General features: G+C 39.6%; 1 protein-coding gene across 1 annotated transcript in view; it reads left to right on the plus strand.

The window, feature by feature from the left end:
• Window positions 1-22083, plus strand: part of tesmin (testis expressed metallothionein like protein) — a 52389-nt gene that overhangs the window by 25707 nt on the left and 4599 nt on the right. Inside the window, exons 3-6 of the mRNA XM_075470854.1 lie at window positions 3657-3728; window positions 6432-6534; window positions 13485-13622; window positions 14476-14579. Coding sequence (XP_075326969.1) covers window positions 3657-3728; window positions 6432-6534; window positions 13485-13622; window positions 14476-14579 — 417 coding nt within the window. The remainder of the gene's footprint in view (window positions 1-3656; window positions 3729-6431; window positions 6535-13484; window positions 13623-14475; window positions 14580-22083) is intronic.

Below are 22083 nucleotides of genomic sequence, written 5' to 3' on the forward strand. Positions count from 1 at the left end.
AGACAGGCTTCATTCGCTTACTATTGACTTGTTTAACCATTGGTAAACTCCTGAAGGCAATAATTTTAGGTGAAAATGCTACCTAGTGCCCCTTTAAATTTTGAATGAATGTGAAAAATACTGGGATAGTTCTGACTGCACACCCTACAAGCCAAGCTTTTATCACAGTCCTTGCTCATGTGTTCAATATGAGGACATCCAAAACAGATTCCTTCCTCTATCAAAAAGTTAATCTTATTCCTGTGTGTCTTCTCCTTCAACTGTGAGACCTTGTGAGCAGCAAACACAGATACGAGTGCTCTTTACAATTGTCGGTTTTTGCTGTTGAACCTGATGGAACCTCATGGACCCCTTAGGTTGGTCAAAAGCACATGGTTCAATGGTAGTAACAGTAGTTGTAAAAGTGTCCCCTTTAAATTTTGGCTTTAGTTGTGATTTTTGTCCTGTTCAAATTGTTGCTTGATGGGGTCTGTACATTCTGTATGTCAGCAAAGACTGGATCAGATATTGTTTTAACTTGATGTTCAATGAATGCAACAATATCAGAAAACTATGCCCTGCGATTGAATCTTTCCATTTTGTCACATCCAGAGATTCTCCATTTCTCTCTTAGCTTATAGAAGCTTCAGAATCACAGTTCTCATGTTTGGTGGCATATCTAATTCCATAATCTATTTTATGTCCTCCAGTGCGTTACAACGCTCTCACAAAAACCATCTTCCATTTTGTGTTGGTCCATGTAACAGCTCCTTTGCCATAGCATAGCCTCTGTCCGGGGCCCATTGTTTCAACATTGAAACATATGCAGAGGTTGCACAGCACAGGCTGGGAGACCAGTTAGGAGTGCGTTGCAGTAGTCAAGGCGGGAGATGACCATAGCTTGTACCAGGAGCTGGGTGGCATGTTGGGGTAGGTATGGCCTGATCTTTCTTAGGTTTAGCAATGTGAAGCGGTATGATCAAGCAACGGAGGTACCATGATCTTTTAAGGTTAGTTGGCCATCAATAATGACACCCAAGTTTCTAGCTACCTTTGATGGAGCAAGAGATAGGGATTCAGTTTGGATGCAGAAGCTGTGGTGTATGGTTGGTTTGGCTGGAAAGACGAGCAGTTCGGTTTTAGAGAGGTTCAGTTGGAGGTGATGGGCTTTCATCCATTTTGATACGTCAGAGAGACAGTTTGAGATTCGTGCTGAGACCGTGTGGTCGTCAGGTGTGAATGACAGATAGAGCTGGGTATTGTCAGCATAACATTGGTATGAGACGTCAGATGATCTGGCCCAGTGAGGTGGTGTATATGGCAAAGAGAAGACGTCCCAGTACTGAACCTTGGGGGACCCCTGTGGAGAGGTGGTGTGCTGCAGAAGTGTGACCAAGCAGGATAAGTACTGATGATTTAGCTGTCGCTCTGGCTTCTTTTAAGGCTTCTTTCACAGCCAACAGAGCCGTTTCAGTGGAGTGTCCACTTTTCTTTCAAAGGTTTTTTTTATTATTGACAAAACATAAATAAGACAATCATTGTACAGAGAGATTATTTTGTATTTTCTGAACAACATCCGCCCATGACACAACCCATAACCCAGCCTAAGCATGGACAGACACATACAACTAAAAAAAGATCACCAACCATATTTAGAAAATGTAAATATGCGCCACATAAGTGAACAATAACAAAGAAACAAGGCAGTAGAAAAAAGTAAAAGAAAAAGGGGAAAATCAAAAAAGATGAAAGAGGAGAAAAAAAAATTAAATAAATAAATTAATCAGAAGATGGGGGGGGGGGGTTTCTCATAAAATACCAAGGAGTGTCCACTTTTAAAACCAGATTGGTTTGGATCAAGGAGGTTGTGTTGTGAGAGGTAATCAGTGACCTGCTTAAAGACCACCCTTTCAATGGTCTTAAACAGAAACGGGAGGAGAGAGACCGGCAGATAGTTCTCCACATGAGTTGGAGGGAGGGAAGGTTTCTTGAGCAGCGGTGTAACTCAAGCTTGTTTGAATGTGGTAGGAAATGTGCCCGGTGTCAGTAAAGCATTAATCACATGTGTGACTGCTGCAGTTACAGTAGGAGCAATGGATTGGAATAGATTAGTGGGAACAGGGTCCAGCGGGTATGTAGTAGGTCGGCTACATGTGAGAACTTTAGACACACAGCTCTCAGCAAGAGGGGTGAATGAAGAAAATTATGCAGTAGGACTTCTGCATGTCGATTTTGTGGTACAAGGTTCGGGTGTGGGCAGTTGGGTAAACTGTTTGCTTATAGCTGCCACTTTGTCAGTAAAGAATGAGGCAAAGGTGTCTGCCGTCAGATTGGTAGCAGGTGGCGGAGGCGGAGGATTAAGTAGAGTTTTGAAGGTGGACAAAAGTTTCCGGGTGTCGGTAGTACTGTGAATCTTGTCAATGTAGAAAGACCTTTTTGCATCAGTGACACTGGATGACGATGAAGACAGAAGTGCCTGTTGTTGAATTGTCCTTTTTAAATCAAATGCTTTGTTTACTTTTAATTTCCTTGTTTTTTGCAGAGTTTCCACTTTATCCATCAGTGGTCGTTGTGGTAATTTAACAGGAAGCTTAATGACACATGAAATTTCAATTTGACCTGCAGCTGAGGTCTCACCTGGCTGAGTCTCAGCTGCCACGTGCACATCATCATCCTCATCATTAATACCTTGATTTTGTACCAGTTTTTCAAAATCCATCACAACTGAAATATCTATTCAAACACCAATACAAACCGTGAAATTAGATTTTCTTTTTTTCTTGGTCAAAATGCAAGTGTGTGTGGGTTACGTCCATGTAGTTGTTGGCAGCGCTTGTCCATTCATGCGCAGTGTTTATCTGTGGGGAAGAGTAGACTGTAGATTATGGGAAGAAAAGAGTCTGTGGATGTGATGGAAGATTCAATTCAATTCAATTCATTTTTATTTATATAGCGCCAAATACAACAAATGTCATCTCAAGGCACTTAGATAGTAAGTCCAATTCAAGCCATTTGGAATTCAATTAATTAATAATAATCATAATTCATAAAATAATCCAATTCGTTCATATAGAGCCAATTCAAAAACAATTTCCTAGCTAAGAAAACCAACAGATTGCACTGAAAACTTTTTGTTTTTCGGTCCAATCTCCCGGCCTGAGCGTGCCTGAGGCGACTGTGGAGAGAAACGACGAAGATTTGCCCATCACCTTGGTGGAAGTCACCAGGGTAGTTAAAAAGCTTCCTGGTGGTAAAGCATCAGGTTTGGACAAGATTCACCCTGAGATACTAAAGCCTTTGGACAAGGTGGGGCTGTCTTGGCTAACCCGTCTCTTCAAAGTTGGATGGAGGTCTGGGACAACAACTGTGCAGTGGCAGACCGGGCTAGTGGTTCCTATTTTTAATAAAGATGACTTGAGAGTGTGCTCCAACTACAGGGGATCAAACTGCTCAGCCTCCTTGGGAAAGTTTACTCCAGGGTGTTGGAGAGGAGGCTCCAACCAATTGTTGAACCTCTGATTCACGAGGAGCAGTGTGGTTTTCTCCCAAGTCGTGGTACACTAAATCAAAGCTTTACCCTTGCAGAGTTCTGTGTGTTTGTGTGTGTGTATATATTATTTTCTCTAATTCATAGAACTAAACCTGTCAAGTAAAATCTCACCATTTTATTCCTGTAGAGCTGTTGGAACTTTTTGTGAGTCAAGATCCAGGAAGCCCTGCCACTGCACCAGATCTCAGTGCCTTAAACTGTGAGTTGACCACCCTGCAGTTACTTTCATGTTGAGTCTTCAGAGCAAATTGAGTGTCAGTGAGCTTAGGTTTCATTGATCTGACAACACTGGAACCAAGCAGTACCTTTACTTGCCCAGTACCCAAACTTACTTTTTACGATGGACATTTAAAAAATCATTTAAATGCAAAACATCCAGTGGCTGTGACAATTTGTGCTTCTACGATGTGTTGCTTTTAACATAATCTCTATGAATAGATGGGTATTTATAAAAACTAGGGCTGGGCAACGATTCAAATTTTTAATCTAATTAATCACATGATTTCCCTGATTAATCACGATTAATCGCATTTGTACGCAAAATCCAAAAATGAACTCAAAAGTAGTGTATAGCTTTTAGCATTTAGTTTTATTTTAAATGTGCTGCCATATGAATGAAAGTGCCATAACATTTGTTGTGCAAACACACTTTTAACATCAGCATCTTTCTGTAGTTTTTATGTAGAAGCCTCGCTCCACTGTCTGTTTCCTTGAATGACTTGCTGCTATCAGTTGTGTGTTTTGCCTTTAAGTGATATTTTAGACTGGAACTACTACGCTGAGAAGACAATTCAACTTGGCAGTGTTTACAGATGACTTTGGTTCTGTCGACTCCGCCGTCTGGAAGAACTTTAAAATGAAAATGGCCGAGTAAAAGTTCCGTACCCTTCTCCATGTTTGGTGGATCCGCCGATTACTTTCTTTTCTGGTTCCACAGCAGACAGCAACAGACTTTTACAAAATAAAAGCCTGTGAGCAACAGACTTTTACAATAATAGAAAGAATAAATAAAACGGGGGTGGTCCGTTACGCTGTTTCCTGTCTCTCTGAACTTTCCTATCCATTAACCCTCATACCTGATTTAAAACACAACTTAATTTCTGAAAAGGGACATTTTTGTCCCCTTTTAAAAAGACCTAAAAACATGTTAATATTTTTTTCCGCTTTTTTTTTCGTAGATCTTTTATTCCACTTCAGTTCAGATCATAACTACCAAGTTTTCAATTATTTAAAACTTTAAAAACTGGTTTATATGATGTAAACGCCAATTTCTGTAAGACAAAAAAAAAACAAACACAAAAACTGCTATATTTTCAATATATAGAATGCAAAGTGGAATTGTTGAGCGGGAATAATTATGGTCTGGGATATGTCAATGATTAGCAACAACATTGATTTTTAGGGATTTTTATTTTTTTGCTATATCTGTTTTTTTTTTAAACTCCTTAATTTGGTGTTTACCTCATATACACTGGTATTTAAAGGGTTAATTTTTTGAAAATAATTGAAAACTTGGTGGTTATGATCAGAACTGAAGTGGAAGAAAAGATTTCTGAAAAAAAGTGGAAAAAATTATTAACATATGGTATTTTGGGGATCATTTTAGAAGGGGACAAAAATGTCCCTTTTCAGAAATTAAGGAGTTTTTTTTTTTTTTAAATCAGGCATAACAAAAAAATTCAAAATCCCTAAAAATCAATGTTGTTGCTAATCATTGACATATCCCAGACCATAATTATCCCTACTCAATAATTCCACTTTGCATTCCATATTTTGAATACTGGCACCTAAAGGCTTAAAATTTGGGCTAAAAAGTTCAAATTGGCATCTAAAGGTTTTTTTTTTTTTTTTTTTAAATAATTGAAAACTTGGTAGTTATGATCAGAACTGAAGTGGAATAAAAGATTTATGAGAAAAAAAAGTGGAAAAAAAAAATTAATATATGATGTTTTTAGGTCGTTTTAAAAGGGGACAAAAATGTCCCTTTTCAGAAATTAAGGAGTTTTTTTTCTACACAATGGAAAAATTGCATTGTATATGATGTGTTTTTGAATTTGGAAAACTGGACCAAATATGATGAGTATCACTATCTACAGTGTGAAATTAGAGGAGAAAGTACACCCCAAGTGGACATCACTATCAGGGATTAGGGTTAAAGGCACAAAAGCCCCCCCAAAAAAAAATAGATAAAACCTGCGTTAATGCGCGATAAAATATTTATCGGCGTTAAATAATTAACGAGTTAACGTGATAATAACGAGTTAACTTGCCCAGCCTTAATAAAAACCTTTATCTGTTAAGAACAAAAGTTAAATGACGGCTATCAACCTGTAAAGTTGATGTAGTTGATTACTAAAATTATATGGTGTGTTTGTCTGAACTGACAAGTTAGGAGGACTTTTATTTTTATTTCTACTTTCATCTTTTGCAGGAAATGTATGGTAATTTGGTTTTATGCATAGCATTAAGATAAAGTCAGTTAGCTGCTCTGCTCTGCAAAAGCAGGTCGGTGCTTTAAAGACTTAGTTTGCCCGTTAAATTTAACTATTAGATATATTCGAGAGCATCCTATGTTTAACCACTATTCCAGAATCGGCAGCACACACTTGCTTTTGTACAGCATTGCTCTGCAGAAATGCACATCAGTCATTTGAACAGCCCAGTGTCAGATATCACTTAATTATACTTAATGTGAGACTGGTTAACGCTGGTTGGGCATGGATATTTATTCTCAGAAAATACTGAGTCATGCTTCATTTTGACTGGCTGAGTGAATAATTCCTGCATCACTGCTTCCTCTCAAATTTACTCTTTTATTTCACATAAACCCTCAACAGAGCAGGAGGCCCACACATAACACAAAGTCTTTTGGGGTAGTTCAACATGCATTTGTCTCTTTCAGGTACTGTGAGTGTTTTGCCAACGGAGTGATGTGCAGCAACTGTAACTGCTCCAACTGCCACAACAATGCAAAGCATGAAATGAAGCGTCAGGAGGCAATTAAGGTTTGCAATGCTATTAGTTAAACCATGTGGAAGCCATTAGCTTTTAAAAAGAATTTGTTTGATGGTTAGCTGCAGGGGGGCTGCACGGTTGTGTGGTGGTTAGCACCGTCTTCTCACAGCGAGAGGGTTTCAGGTTCAACTCCCGGCCGGGGCCTTTCTGTGTGGAGTCTGCAAGTTCTCCCCGTGTATGCGTGGGTTCTATTTGGGTACTCCGGCTTCCTCCCACTGTCCAAAAACATGCATGTTAGGTTCATTGGTGACTCTAAATTGACCCTAGGAGTAGGGATGGGAATCGAAAACCGGTTCTTGTTGAGAACCGGTTCCCAGTGTTTCAATTCCTTGGAATCGTTTGGCGATTTTGCAAACGATTCCAGTGGGCGCGAATGACATCACCACGCAACGTTGCGTGGCGTGGTGAGTCCAGTGCAGCCAGCAGCCAACAGTAAACATGGCGCCCAAGCGGTACAAACGCTCGAAAGTTTGGTTACACATCCCTAAAAAAGACGACAACAGGGCAACTTGCAAAGTGAATATTTCACCAAAGGGAGTGTTAAAATTGGCTTTGTTCTTAGACATTATGAATGAAATAGGGCTCAGTACTTTTCCATTTGACCTAAAGTGATCCAGGAGTAGAAAGACAAAACAATTAGGAAAGCCTGGGAAAGCAAGGGCAGATTCACACACACACATTGTTTTGGGCTGATCCAGAGAATATGACGAACCATGTTGAACCTACTCATGTCCAATCATACTCGGTCGAATGTGAGTCCAACCTATGACACTATAAATAAACATGATAACCGGAAATCATGGCCAGTCTGACAGACTTCCTGCGGGAGCTCTGTTCCACTGAGCCCAGCGCTGATATGCTTTGATGTGTGACCACCAATAAACACTTCATTTTCACTTGAATTACTTCGGTCCGTTCTTAAGCCTCCTACTAAAAGAACCGAATCTAACAAAATGATGCCGTGACACGAGGTTCGAAGGCTCAAAGACCACCGTTCCGTGCGACCGACCCCCGTCCGAGGGAGGACGCCTCGAGGTGATAGGAGGGACAGCTTTTTTCAGACAATCAGGCGCCAGAAAAAAGGTGAGCAGAACACCAATTAATGTCTAAATGTAAAATTTCTGCATATTGAAGAACCTAAATGAAGTTGTCTGAATTGAGTTGTCCTCTGGTCATGATAATTCGAGTGTTAATGTACTGTCTGTCTATTTGAATTGAATGGTGACACGTCGAGTATAAAAACACATACACACAGGGAAAGTATATAAGTGTCCTGTCAAGTCAATTCGGAAAGTAAGACAAGATAAATTCATTTTATAAATGAAGATCCCAGTTGTGGTGCTTGTCTTCAAAATTGATTTTTTTCCGTGCACTTTTGGTAAGTGATGCGAAGTAGTTTATAAAAGCCCATCTTGAATGGGTAAACTAATTAGAATTCCGACACGGAAGATTCTCCACTGACGAGAGTTAGAACGAGGGATTGAGACTTCCGGGGTTCGACGAAGTCTGTAAAACCGAAATATAGAAATATAGTCGGGTTGACAAGAGTCAATTTATACTTGAAGGATACTAAGGGTCAGATTTTTTAATTTTCATATAACTGTGGGGGGATTCGCCGCTCGAAGATATTTGACTGCGCCAGCAGATCTCGAGTGGTTTCTGTTCAATATTGGGGTTTGGTATAGATAAAAAGGGGGGAGAACAAGTGGCTGCGCGTGCTATACGGGTCGCTTTGTTTGGGGAAATCAGTATTTTTATGGTGTGACCCAAAGTTTTGGAATAAACAAATGCTTTGATAAGTGGAGTGCACAGAACACAGCGTTCTGCGTAGAAGTTTCTTCACTACTTTCAGCATTTGGGCAACTAAGGCCTTCCATATACTTTGAATAACACGTGTATAACTTTTGAATATGTCACAAAAATTGATTGACGACTTGAAAAAATGCAAATCCGGCTCGCTGGGGTCGGTGCTGGTTGACACGTTAGAAAGATGGAAGAAATGGTCCCGGGGTGAGAAGTAAAACGAGGGACAGATAAATTAGACTGGAGAAATGCAGAAAAAGAGTGTGCCAGTTTGCTCCACTGAGACTGAGTGTGTGTGTTCAAAATATTTTCAAAACAAACGAGAGAGTAAGAATCAAGCACATGCATAATACAGAAGGAAAAGTTGATATATGATATATTTGATCCCAAGGTTTATTGACAAAAGTTAATAATTTTTTTTCAGCATCAACGCACTAATAAGAGACCTGTAAGAAAGAATGAACAGATTTGGAGGCTTGACCTGAGGCCTGAAGTTACTAACTAAAGATCAGCTGTGCAGCAGCATTACAGGAATAATGAATAATGAAAAGCCTCAAACGCTTTTTGAGCCATAATATTCCCAAGTTAATTTTATAGTTGTTCTCTTTGTCATAAATGCGCACACCCTAAGATTGTCTTTTCTTTCTCTCATTCAGCCCTGAGAGTGAGAACAATCCAAACAGACTCTGGGTGATCATTGGCCTGAGTTTATAATGATATACTGCTTATAATAGAGGTTTAATTTTGTACTAGAGCAAATAGTATTGATTCATCCATCTAGTTTAAAATGCATATGATTAGGAAAGACACCAAAGTATGTAGATAAACTGAAAACAGCTTTACAATGAAAAAAATCACAGAGATGAGATAAGAAACAATAAATCCAGGAAGAACAGTGTTTGAGACATTCATACAAAGTGTTGCTGAAATAGGATTTAACAACTCTCTTAAAGAGCTAAAGTCAAATACACAGGCAGAGTGATTAGGAGATTTGCTCCTTTAATTAAAATATAATCTGAAAAAATGTTCTACAAAGTGAAATTTTATGTTTCCACCTGAAACAGGACTGAGATCAGGCAGTCAGACCATGTGACACAGATTAAACAACCAGGATTTAGGATTTAATATCACGGACAGACAGTCAGATGTCAAACAATTTGATATCATATTAAATTTATTGAGGCTTAGCCTTTATTCTTATTAGGAGATATTAACTTGACTTTAAAATTTTAGCTGCTCGGAATTTCCTCTGCCTAGAACCGAATCTAACAGGAGGAAATACTACCAACATGCAATAACTATGAATGAATGATCAACGTCGGTGAATCTGAACCCAGCAACGTTAGCAACGTTAGCATGTCCTCGGCTAACACTGCAGGTAACTAACTAACTAACTAACTAACAAACACTGCCTATCATGTTTGCACCATTTGCCTCATTGTAAAAGCTGCTGTTAGTAACGGTTAAGGTTAAATGAATGCCTTCTCAGGCATTACATTTAGATGAAATCATGACAGACAGAGCCTGACTGGCTCAGAGCCAGAGGCTGGTGGTACTACCCCCAGTTCACCTCTACCTCCAGCTTCTCCTTTCACCAGAGCAGGGAAGAGTTAAATTACCCAGGCCAGGATAGACCAATGTGGACCTCACCGTTGTTGGGTTTGTAAGGTCATGACTCGTGTTACTTCTAAACTAAACAAAGTTGATGCTAATCGACCGGTTTGTTGTCCTTTTTCTCCAAATGAGAATCGATAAGGGAACCGATAAAGAACTGAATCGTTAAGCAGAATCGAAAATGGAATTGGAATCGTAAAAATCTTATCAATTCCCATCCCTACCTAGGAGTGAGTGTGAGCGTGTGTGTGGTTGTTTGTCTCGTTTGTCTCTGCTTCCCTGTGATGGACTGGCAGCCTGTCCAGGGTGTACCCCACCTCTCGCCCGATGACCGATGGGATAGGCTCCAGCCCCCCAACGACCCGACCGACTGACGGATTCAGCGGGTATAGAAAATGGATGGATGGATGGGTTAGCTGCACTGTCACAGCTCCACAACCTACATATTTAAGTGTCTATAGGAAGAGGCCTGGTGGACAGCAGTTTGACCAGTTATGAAATTGGAATTTAGTCTACTTTGGCCCCAAACTTTGGCCTTGTTTTTAACTCTGCCTTTCTAACATTCTTTCTGGTCTATGTAGTGGTAAGTTTAAGATGGATGTAAAGAAAAACATTTTTAAAGAGCAACAACCAAAGGGAGAACTCCAGCAGTTGTGCCATTTAAATACTGAGTCACTTCATTAATGTTCATATGGGCAGGTGAAAAGGCAAAAAAGGGAGAGTACAGTGAATTGTTAGCAGAGCTCCACCAGGGCTCTGAGTGACAGATATGTGTAATTCATGCAGTCACCATCCAGCTATGAGATGGTACACAGTGGTGAGTGCTGTGTGAGAAAGCTGCTAATCAGTCAATCACAACTGAAAGTACCTGCTGCTGCTGGCGTGGACGTGGGCTGTTGGGCTGTCAGGATCGATCCTATCTAATTGGTGTTTGAGCCAGAGAGTAGGTGTTATGCTATTAACGGATCTGATTCATCAGCACTGTTACAGGAAAACACTCATTGGGAAGTATGTTCTCTCTCATTCATTATTGACTTTTTGTTAGTTTCAGAGAGTTTGAACGTAATCCCTACATGGCAAAACAGCCATCGCCCCAACCGTAACCTGGTTAAACCCCAACAGGAAACAAAGTCCTAATCCTGAAATAAATCAGCCCTCCCCATTATACATTTCCAAAGTTACTTTGGATGTAAAAACAAAAATTAGAAATAAAAATGCTTGAATGAAATGAATCTTGAGTGCAGCCTGAGCCTGCATTTTCTGTCTCTAAGACGTACCTCAGGTTTTTTAGTCTCCATGAAAACACATGTTCTGCTCAGACGCAGACAGTGTTCACAAGCAAAGAGCTCATTGTCTTTTCTGCACATGCTAATGCGAATGTTTGGCGCAAACCAACTACCTTTGATATCGCTGATATTTACTGAGCCTTATTATTATTATTTTAGTCACTCTAAATAGCAGTTCAACACTACCCATAACCCTCATTAAAATGTTAAAAAATTATTTGCTTCAGCACACTTTTTGTGAGTAAACAAAATAATTCAAAACCTTCAACTGAACCCTGTCTCAAAATAGGACTTTCAGTCAGTCATTCAGATTCACAGCTTGTTGAGACATCACAGCCAAGCTGGAAAGTGAGCGTTGCATGGTTCTGTGGGTCCATCACCCCCCAGCCTCAGTGAATAGACTTTACTCTTTCAGGGCAATGGTCCTAAAACCTATAGCAATATTCAATGTGAATCTGCTCAATGAAAATGTACGTTTGTTATTCAGCCCCCCTTAACCTTGTAGCACCCAACATATGAATAATCATTGAAAAAAATCATTTTGTCTGTTCTTGCATCTTTTTGGGTGGGAATAAACCAATATTTTTGGAATTTTTGGAATTGGGCTATTTTTGATCATTTTAGGCAATGTTGCATATTTGCAACTGTGGGCTTTCCAGATTAATTTTGTAATAATACAGTTTGGAGACCTGAGCTCCCATTACCGCTGTGAAAGGTGGACAAAGCAGACCACACCAAACGAGACCAGAACGAACTAGAACAGACCACCGCAAAGCAGAGTGTAATTCACTGAGCCAAGAAAATGATGCTGTGACAACTGTCGGCACATAAAATGTAATGTAAAAAAATATTACACATGAATGTAAATAATGTATGTAAATTTAAAAAATCAAATAATGTAATGTAAATAAAAATATAATGTAAATAAATAAAAAGCTTGTTGCATATCTGAAACTGTGGGTGCTACAAGGTTAAAAGCAGCTGTATGAACCGGAATGTTATTTATGTATTTATGTATGGGGGGGTACTGTACTGCCCACAGTGCCAGTGTTCTCATTATAGTTTGCAGCACCATTGTATTATTAGTTTGTTTTTGTTTTTTTGAATGATACTTGAAAAGAGAAATTAAAGAGGGAGGAGAGAGCGAAGGAGAGATGGAGCCCGTAACCAACTGCTTTATCTGTGGAGAGAAAAGTAAGCAAAGTGCTTTGCCATGCACAGATCGTCTCACTTGTGTCTCAATCAATCGACAGGATTGAGAACGGTGCTATTGTACTTTCTGTTTGGGATATTTTGAAACTAATGTCACCGGCAAGTCAGGCGCAGAATGCGTCTCTTTTAAGTCATTTCTGAGCTCTTTTATACATGAAGTAATCCTGAAACAACACGCAGATACATTCGGTTGTTTGTTTCTTGTTTAGCCATGCAGTTTGTTTTCTTTTAAAGCTAAACTATGTTTTGCCACTTGATGGTAGCATTCATTTAGTTTCAGATTAAATTTGCTGAACCTGAACACCGTTTTGGTTCATTGATTAGAAGTTTACACTAGAAGCTCTGTGTGATATTGTCTTACCCCCCCGCTGTGTCCTGTGAGCCGAGTTCCAGCCTCGTTTTGGTGTTGATGAAGGTAGTCCGTCTAGTTGGCTGGGGCCACAAAAATAAAGTGTTTTGCTTCCCAAAACAATATGTGTTCAAAAGAGTAATACATTCGCATCACAAAATCGTTGTGCAGAAAAAAGTCAGACCTCACAATCGCTTGGTACTATTTTCTCTCCCTTCGTATCACTGCCTGCTGCCGCCTACCGACAGCTGCGCCTGTTACGGTGGCCCCGTTGTGGCCCCAGCCAACTGGCCGGACTACCTTCGTCAACGCCAAAATGAGGTCGGAACTCGGCTCACAGGACACAGCGGGGGGTAAGAAAATGTTCATAAACGATTGCTAGTATGGGATGTCATACAGCTTCATGTCAAAAGAGGCGAACTATCCCTTTAACATGCAACTGCTGAAATTAGCTGAAAATCATTTGTTATCCACATAACAGGTAAGCTGTATTTTTAATGTTGCATTGTTGCTGATTTCTGTGGCACACTCTTCTGTTCCTTCTCATTTCTTCTTCTTCTTGTGATTAAATGGTTGTGGTATTTCACATGTGATGAGCTGCAAACGTGTTTGTGCGAAAGATATTTTAATTTTTCTCATTCTTAGGCTCATCTTTACTTGTATTTGCATTATGTAGTCTTGCTTAGGTCGTAACCCTGATGCCTTCAGGCCAAAGATTGCTGGTCGGAAGTCCGGAGCGCTCAAAGGTTGGCACAACAAAGGCTGTAACTGTAAACGCTCGGGTTGCCTGAAGAACTACTGCGAATGCTATGAGGTGTATATATACACACACACACACACACACACACACACACACACACTGATCCTGATGTAAGGTGCAGTACTAGATTGACCAGCCTGCTATTAAAAGGCAAGGCAATTTTATTTGTAGAGCACAATTCGTACACAAGGCAATTCAAAGTGCTTTACAGCTACATAAAATCACAAGAAGGCAATAAAATAATTCCAAAAAAACATGAAAAATAATCATTAATTAAATTAAAAGTGCAGATAAAATACTTTCAGGTGTCATATGCACAGCTAAACAGAACTGTTTTTTGTATATATATGTATGTATATATGTATATATATATATATATGTGTATAATATAGGCTATGTATATAATATGCCCGCCCGCGCCCGCGATTGGTCTTTTGGTCATGGAAATTCAGTAAAAGGTTTTGGAAAAGTCATGGAAAAGTCATGGAAAAAAGTTGGTGAAAAAGTGTATGAACCCTGATATTATTAGTTCCTAAAAATGGCTTCAGCTCAGCTAAATAAATTGAAATTGGTGAAAAATGAATCGATTGTGCTAGATATGCAAGGTATGCAGTTGGAGGAGCTTCACTTCCTCCTGTTAGTCTTGCTGACAGGTGTCACAGGCTTCAGGACTTAGTTTTCTGTGTCACGTTGGCTCATATCTCCTGTTGGTGGTGAGTTACAGCTGATACTAAAGCAGATTTACTAATGTTATTATATTTTTTTGCGTATAATCAGTGTAAAGTCATAAGACATTTTTGTAATTACATTTCTTTTAGATTTACACCAGAATATCAGTGAGGTCTTATCTAAAGCAGTTGTGCGTGAAATCTAAGAATTTGATTGTAATGCTGTTGTCTGTGTGCAGGCCAACATCATGTGTACCTCCAGCTGTAAGTGTGTAGGCTGTCGGAACTATGACGACGGCTCACAAGTGGGTTTCAAAGAGAAGACACGACTAGTGAGGGACAAGTAAGTGAATCCCAAAGTATCAACAACATCAGCCAGTCAGCTTCACTGCTTCAGAAACATACACCTACTGCCACAAGAAGAGAAAAACAGCCTGCCGAATGCAAAAACCATGTGATGACGTTTTTTTTCCAAGTAGCATGTATGGTTGAAGAGACTTCAGCATATGAACTCAATTTCTCTGATGTTATTTGTTCTACTGATTCCTTTATTTGGTCAGTTAGGTAGTTGTAGAACATCTTTCTTTGGCATCAAACATCATACTTAAAGCATCCATGATTAATCATGGTGATGCCATGACATGTCATGTGGCAGTGCTGACTAGGGATGGGAATTGATAAGATTTTTATGATTCCAATTCCATTTTCAATTCTGCTTAACGATTCGGTTCTTTATCGGTTCCCTTATTGATTCTCATTTGGAGAAAAAGGACAACAAACCGGTCGATTAGCATCAACTTTGTTTAGTTTAGAAGTAACACCAGTCATGACCTCACAAACCCAACAACGGTGAGGTCCACATTGGTCTATCATGGCCTGGGTACGTGAACTGAGGGTAGTACCACCAGCCTCTGGCTCTGAGCCAGTCAGGCTCTGTCTCTCATGATTTCATCTAAATGTAATGCCTGAGAAGGCATTCATTTAACCTTAACCGTTACTAACAGCAGCTTTTGGAGAGGTCATGGAGAGGTCTGTACTTTTCATCGTAGGTACACTTCAACTGTGAGAGACAGAGTCTAAAATAAATCCAGAAAATCACATTGTATGATTATTAAATAATTAATTTGCATTAAAGCCATAATGTGTAATATTTCACGTTGTCTATTAACAAATTTGAGTCTTATCATTCACAAGTATTACCTCAATCGTTATTAATTACCTCCATCACAAAAGTGCAGTGTTCTTATATTCTTTATATTCAGCATGCGAATGTACATAAGAGTGTTACACCCCAATGGATGTCGCCATGTTTCTCCGCCATTTTTAAACTACGGGATTTGTAGAAGGACATGTCATCAGCTTCGCATTTTCCGTTTACACATTGGAAACGGAAAATGCGAAGCTGATGACATGTCCTTCTACAAATCCCGTAGTTTTAAAATGGCGGAGCGACATGGAGACATTCATTGTCCGTGAAATATTACACATTATAGCTTTAAGTAAGTATTTGATACAATAGAAAAATAGAACTTGATGTTTGGTACAGAACCTTCGTTTCACAGTTACAGAGGTCAGGCGTTTCCTGTAGTTCTTGACCAGGTTTGAACACACTGCAGCAGGGACTTTGGCCCACTCCTCCATACAGATCTTCTCCAGATCTTTCAGGTTTCGGGGCTGTCGCTGGGCAACACAGAGTTTCAACTCCCTCCAAAGATTTTCTATTGGGTTCAGGTCTGGAGACTGGCTAGGCCACTCCAGGACCGTGAAATGCTTCTTACAGATCCACTCCTCAGTTGCCCTGGCTGTGTGTTTCGGGTCATTGTTCTGCTGGAAGAGCCAGCCACGACCCATCTTCAATGCTCTTGCTTAGGGAAGCAGGTTGTTGCCCAAAATCTCGTGATACATGGCTACATCCATCTTCCCCTCAGTACGGTGCAGTCGTCCTGTCCCCTTTGCAGAAAAGCACCCCCAAAACACGATGTTTCCACCCCCATGCTTCACGGTTGGGATGGTGTTCTTGGGATTGTACTCATCCTTCTTCTTCCTCCAAACACGGCGAGTGGAGTTTATACCAAAAGGTGTTTTGCTCTCATCTGACCACATGACCTTCTCCCATGCCTTCTCTGGATCATCCAGATGGTCATAGGCAAACGTGAGACGGGCCTGGACCTGTGCTGGTTTGAGCAGGGGGACCTTACTGTTGAGTTGTAAATGCATGTTGTGTTAGTTATCCCATATATACTCTGTCTTTTGTATTGAGTAAGAGTTGTAAGAAAAGTGTGCCTTGTTCATTTGTGTTAAGGTCGTAAATTCCTTGTTAGGAATGCGGCCTGAAACGTGACACCCCCTTTCCTCTCAGTTGAGAGTTGTTGTACACACCCACTTCTGAATAAAATAGAGGAGGCGTGAGGAGATGGTCAGAATTGATCAGGACGAAGCTGTGAAGGCTGTCTCCTCATCGGTTCTCCTCATGAGTTAAAGTTCCTATAACGTGTCTCTCTCACTTCTTTTTAAATTTGGAGGTATTTGAACCTGACATTTAATTGGTCCTTCGAGCCGGATTCCAAGAGATCTGATGATTCCAGCGGGCGAGGTAGAATCCAGAAAGTCCGTGCACGGCTAAAAGGCTCTAGTGAGTCTTTTAAATCCTTTTCCAGGACTGGAGATCGGCTCGCCAGCTGGAATCTGAGGTTTGACGGAAAAATCCGTGAATGAAGGCGAGAGACAACGTTGTAGGTGAGTATGTTTAAACTTAAAAAGAGAAGCGTGAACGAGGGTTCAGCGTGTAAAAAACCCTGTAATCCTAGGCACTGACAGGTAAACACCTGTGGGAACGGGGCCTGACGAATACCCGCGAGGACAGCGGATTCCTGCAAAAAACAGGCGCTTAAATTCCGTGATTTGATTTTAAAAAGTACTTCTGTTGAGGGAACGGGGCCTGACGAATACCCGTGAAGACAGCGGGGTCCTGCGTTAACAGACGCGAAAAAATTCCGTACGTGTGAATGTGAATGTGTGCAAGGAGAGTGAAAATATCATTCGATATTTTTCCCCTCATAAAATACAGCAGGACTGTAAGCGGAGGTCTTTTGTGGATGCAAAGGCAAGAATCTTCCACTCTTGAGAGAGTTGAAGCGAAGAATTACCACAAAAGAAAAATTAATTCTCTGCCCTGCTGAATAAAAATAACCAGTTATTAGAACACCCTAGGTGTTGAAAAGCTGGACTAAATTCTCAAAATGGGAAACGGGGGAAGTAAACAGTAAAAAAGAAAGTGTCTATAAAGAAGTAAAGAAGTAAAGAAGATAAATTGTGCAGAGAACAGATATTATGCAAAGATTGATAATTCATAGAAAAACAGGATCCTGATAAAATTGAATTCCTTCCAAAAAGAGTAAAAATATGGATTTAATGGTAGCTTAAAATATACAATAATTAGTTGTGCTGCAGGATGAAGTTATAACAAAGAAAAAAGGTTGCCCAAATGATATAAAAAAAAACTGGCAAGTCAGAGTGGGTTGGTGCATGTTACTGACTGACTAAATTAGTTCAGAAATAATACTGATCTGACTAGAGACTCGACAGAGAAACTTCGAACTGACTTCTCCACTGAATGATATCTGACTGACTTTGATGGCAATGATAACTTTTTAAGATTGGACAGACTCCGACTGACAATTACTTTAAAGAAATTCTGCTTTGGGAAGGAGATTTTGGACTGTTTTAGTGATTCCTAGAGTATTTACATTGAGAATAGTTATGTAAACTTTTGTGGGAGCTCTAATATGAATAAATTAAAAGACAGTCCATGCCCATGGTTTTATGAGATTAATTAAATTAAATTAGCAAAGTGAACTATTGATTCAAAATTATATATATTATCAGGGATATAACAAGGAAAATGGAGAAGGAAGGCATAGAGGATGTGCAATTCTGGTTGATTCGAGCAGAAAGGGTAGAGGGCCCCTCAGCTCCTCTTCTTCTTCCTCCTCCTCATCCTCCGTCAGCTTTTGATGCATGTCCTAAGAATGCCAGACATGCTGAGAAAGTGAAGTAGAGGAGGATACAGAGGAGGAGGGGGTCACAGGGGCAGGGGGTCAAGACAGGAATTGTATAGCATTACTAAATTAAATAGCAAGACTAGAAGGCCCTGAAGTTTCAGTTGAATTACCAAGATTTGTTTCTGAATGGAGACGTAAAACCAGAAATTCAGCTGATAGATAATAAAGATTAAAGGACAGATTGTTGTGAAAAGGACAAAGGAAAAAGGCAGGATCACGTCATTATTTTTTAAACATTAGATCTGCTAGACAAAGATCCAGCTAATAAAATAACAGCCACAGCCCTATTAACTGAAGGGAATGTAATTTCTAGATTACAAGATTTATGTTAGTGAGGCCTTGCATGTTTTGGTATGGAAAATAATGAAGATTAGAAAAAAACAATTAAAAAGAGTAACTCCAGACAAAATAAATAAATTAAAAGAGAGTGGAGACCATTGCATGTCTCAGTAAGCAAAGCAAAAAATCAGAAATGGGAGGATCTGGGTACAGGAGAAATAGCTATAGACTAAAATAAAAATAGAATTAGAAAAAAAAAAAAAAAAAGAAAGACCTCTGACTCAGATGAAGCATTCCTGAGCAGAGGCCCTCATAAATTAGGGTCACAAAGTCCGACTGATGTTAGACAGATAACAGAAAAACTCTGCCTGTTCAGATGAGTGCTAAAACAGATATTAGACAGAATCCATTAAAACAGGATGCTAAAGATGGAATAAAACCAGTTATTGAAGATTTAATAAAAGCAGGCGTTATAGTTCCGTGTAATGATTCACCATGTAATACACCAGTATTAAGAAAACAGGCCTCATCTAATGGATGGAGGATGGTGCAGGATTTAAGAGCTGTAAATCAAGCTGTCGTACAGAGGGCTCCATGGGTCCCAGACCCTTACGCTTTGCTGAATGCATTAAGGGGAGAACAGAGACACAATGGATAAAGATGGGTTTTGGCACTGAAATTGATTGTCAGGGCAAGATATGTAACATTAGCTGCTCTGGCTGATGTAACATCTTGCTCAAGGATGTTTAAGTGGTTTTGATGGAAAAAGTATGTAGGGGAAGGTAGAAGAAAATGGTTTCTGTATGTGTATACAAGATGTTTTGGTTATCGAGATGGACACAAAAGAGAAAGTGGCAACATTGTTGCCAAGAACTTGATGTAATTAAAAGAAACAAATTATTATTAGGACTGACAAATTACTGCAGAGCCTGGATTCCAAATTTTGCAGAAATAAACAGCACCATTTAAATAAACTGATGTATGAAGAAACACTGAAAATGTCCTCTGTCCTCAAATAGATACCAGAAGAATTTGCGAAATTAAAAAAAAAAGGAGTTAGTCTCCGGTACAGCATTGGCATTGCCAGACTACAGCAAACCTCTTATTCAAATGGTAGACTGCAAGGGTCATTTTATGACCTCAGTGTTGACATAGCAGCATGGAGCAAAGTTGAAACCAATAGCTTATTTTTCATCTAAACTAGATACTGTGGCATGTGCATTATGTGTTCGAGCCGTAATAAGCTGCATTAATAACTGTAGAAACAAGTGCAACGATAGTGCTGTTCCATTCACTTATTTTAAGAGAGCCACATGCAGTATCAGTCGTATAACTGCAAACAAAACATGACTGTCAGGAGCTAGCAGAGAAAAATGCAAAATCAAGAGCAGATCTACAAGATCAGCCATTAGCTGATGGAGAAGTATTGTTTGTAGATGGGTCTTTTAGGAAAAATGTGTTGGGTAAAATAATAACAGGATATGCTGTGGTGAGTTACACCACAATTAAAAAAAAAATAATAATAATAATTAAAAAAAAAAAAAAGCACAGCAGCTACTATGTAATTATTCAGCACAAGCAGCAGAATTAGTGGCCCTTACTGAAGCATGTAAACTAATGACAGATAAAAAAGTAACTGTGTATACTGATAGCCAATATGCATATGCTACAGTACATACTTAAAAAAAAAAAAAATGAATGGTAACATCTATAGGAAAACCTGTGACACATGTAGAACTATAAACAATGCTAAAACACAAAAAAATTAGCAGTATGCAAATGCGCTGCGCATACATCTAGCACAGATTTTGTCTCAAAAGAAAATGCATTTGTTGATGAAACGGCTAAAGCAGCAGCAGCAGGGCACATTGAATTAATAAATGTAACTCCAGGAGTATCAGGAGTAGAAGTTTTGAGAGATATGTAACAGCAGAGCCACAGTCAGAAATAGATGGCTGGATATAAAATAAGGAAGCTACACTGAAAAAGGACGTCTACGTATGACGAGAGAAAAAATAAATAAATAAATGAAATATACAAACAAAAAACCAATCCTAGAGAAAAATCTATACAGATGGGCTGCAATATTGAGCCATGGTGTAACGCATGTCTCAAAAGGAGGGATAGTGATATAGGTACATCAACATTATATACTACTATGGATTTAAAGCTGCAGTCTGCAACTCTTTTTCAAGCATAATGCCTGGAACTGTCCGGGGATTCTGAAAGTAGTACATCAAATACCCCAATACAAAAAAAAAAGAGTTCTCTAGGTCCCCTATATGTCCCGCTAGGTCCCTCCAAAGCCAGCAGGTTTGTTTACAAAATTGCAGACCAGACCGGTAAAAGGTAACCAATCAGGTTACGAGCTGGGCTCTGCTGCCTGTCAATCACCGATTGTGCACGCGCGATACAAGGTAGGCTCGTCCCCACGCTTATTTATCTAGACTATTGAACTTCATTACGGGCTTGTCTACTTACTGTGTCTTCCATGATCGCAAATGACAGGTGAGTTGATGAATGAGGAGTCGTGTAAGCTCATCTGGCGTGCACGTCTACGTGCACGAGTTCTCATGTGTTTTGATGGGGCGGGACAGGAAGTTGAATAACTTTTTATTTTTCGGTTAAAAAATAAGCATTTCTTGCATTTTGCGACTACGGAGGTCACCGTTTTCAACTTCAAGTGTTCTGATAGATCATGTAAACTCTTAAAATGCCAAAAATTAGGACTTTACGTATGACAACAACAAATCCTGCAGACTGCAGCTTTAATACTTATAATAAAAAAAAATTTGTAGAGTGTGGTTGACATGCGCTAAGCATAAGCCTAAGCCTAAGGCCAGGCTAAAGGTGCTTTTTAAAACCTAAATAACCCTTCCAAGTAATTCATATGGATTTTATTGAACTAAATAGAAGTGAGAGAAAAAGGGTTTGTTTAGTCATCATAGATGCATTTTCAAAATGGATAGAATTCTTTTCAACGAAGAATCCAGATGCACTAACTAACAGGAATTCCTGAAAGAATATATAGAGATAATGGAACTCATTTTGTGAACCAAATTATGAATAGGATTGGACAAATGTTCCACATTGACCTAAAACACCACTGCGCGTACCATCCACAAAGTGCAGGATTATTAGAAAGGATGAATGGAACAATTAATAACAGACTAAAGAAATGTATGGAGAAAGCAGGAAGACCATTATCAGTGTTTGGACCTAGTGAAAATGCTTATAAATATAGCTGCAAGCAGCGATGTGGGGGTCCTAGCAGTATGGCACAATAGGCAAGGCTTGGGCTGCTCAGGAATGCGTTGTGAGTCCATGCAACAAGTTTGGCATCGATACATCAATGCATCGCAGAGACACGGCCAAATGTCCCGTTTGCGCATTGGCGTAGAGTGTGATTGGCTGTCGCGGTTAAACGGAAGTGAAATAAAAAAATCCACATGATATCTTATGTGCGGCTTGGTCTGAAGATTCTATGTGCCAAGTTCCGTCGAGATT

This window comes from Odontesthes bonariensis, chromosome 7 (assembly GCF_027942865.1).
Source record: "Odontesthes bonariensis isolate fOdoBon6 chromosome 7, fOdoBon6.hap1, whole genome shotgun sequence".
Lineage (NCBI taxonomy): Eukaryota > Metazoa > Chordata > Actinopteri > Atheriniformes > Atherinopsidae > Odontesthes > Odontesthes bonariensis.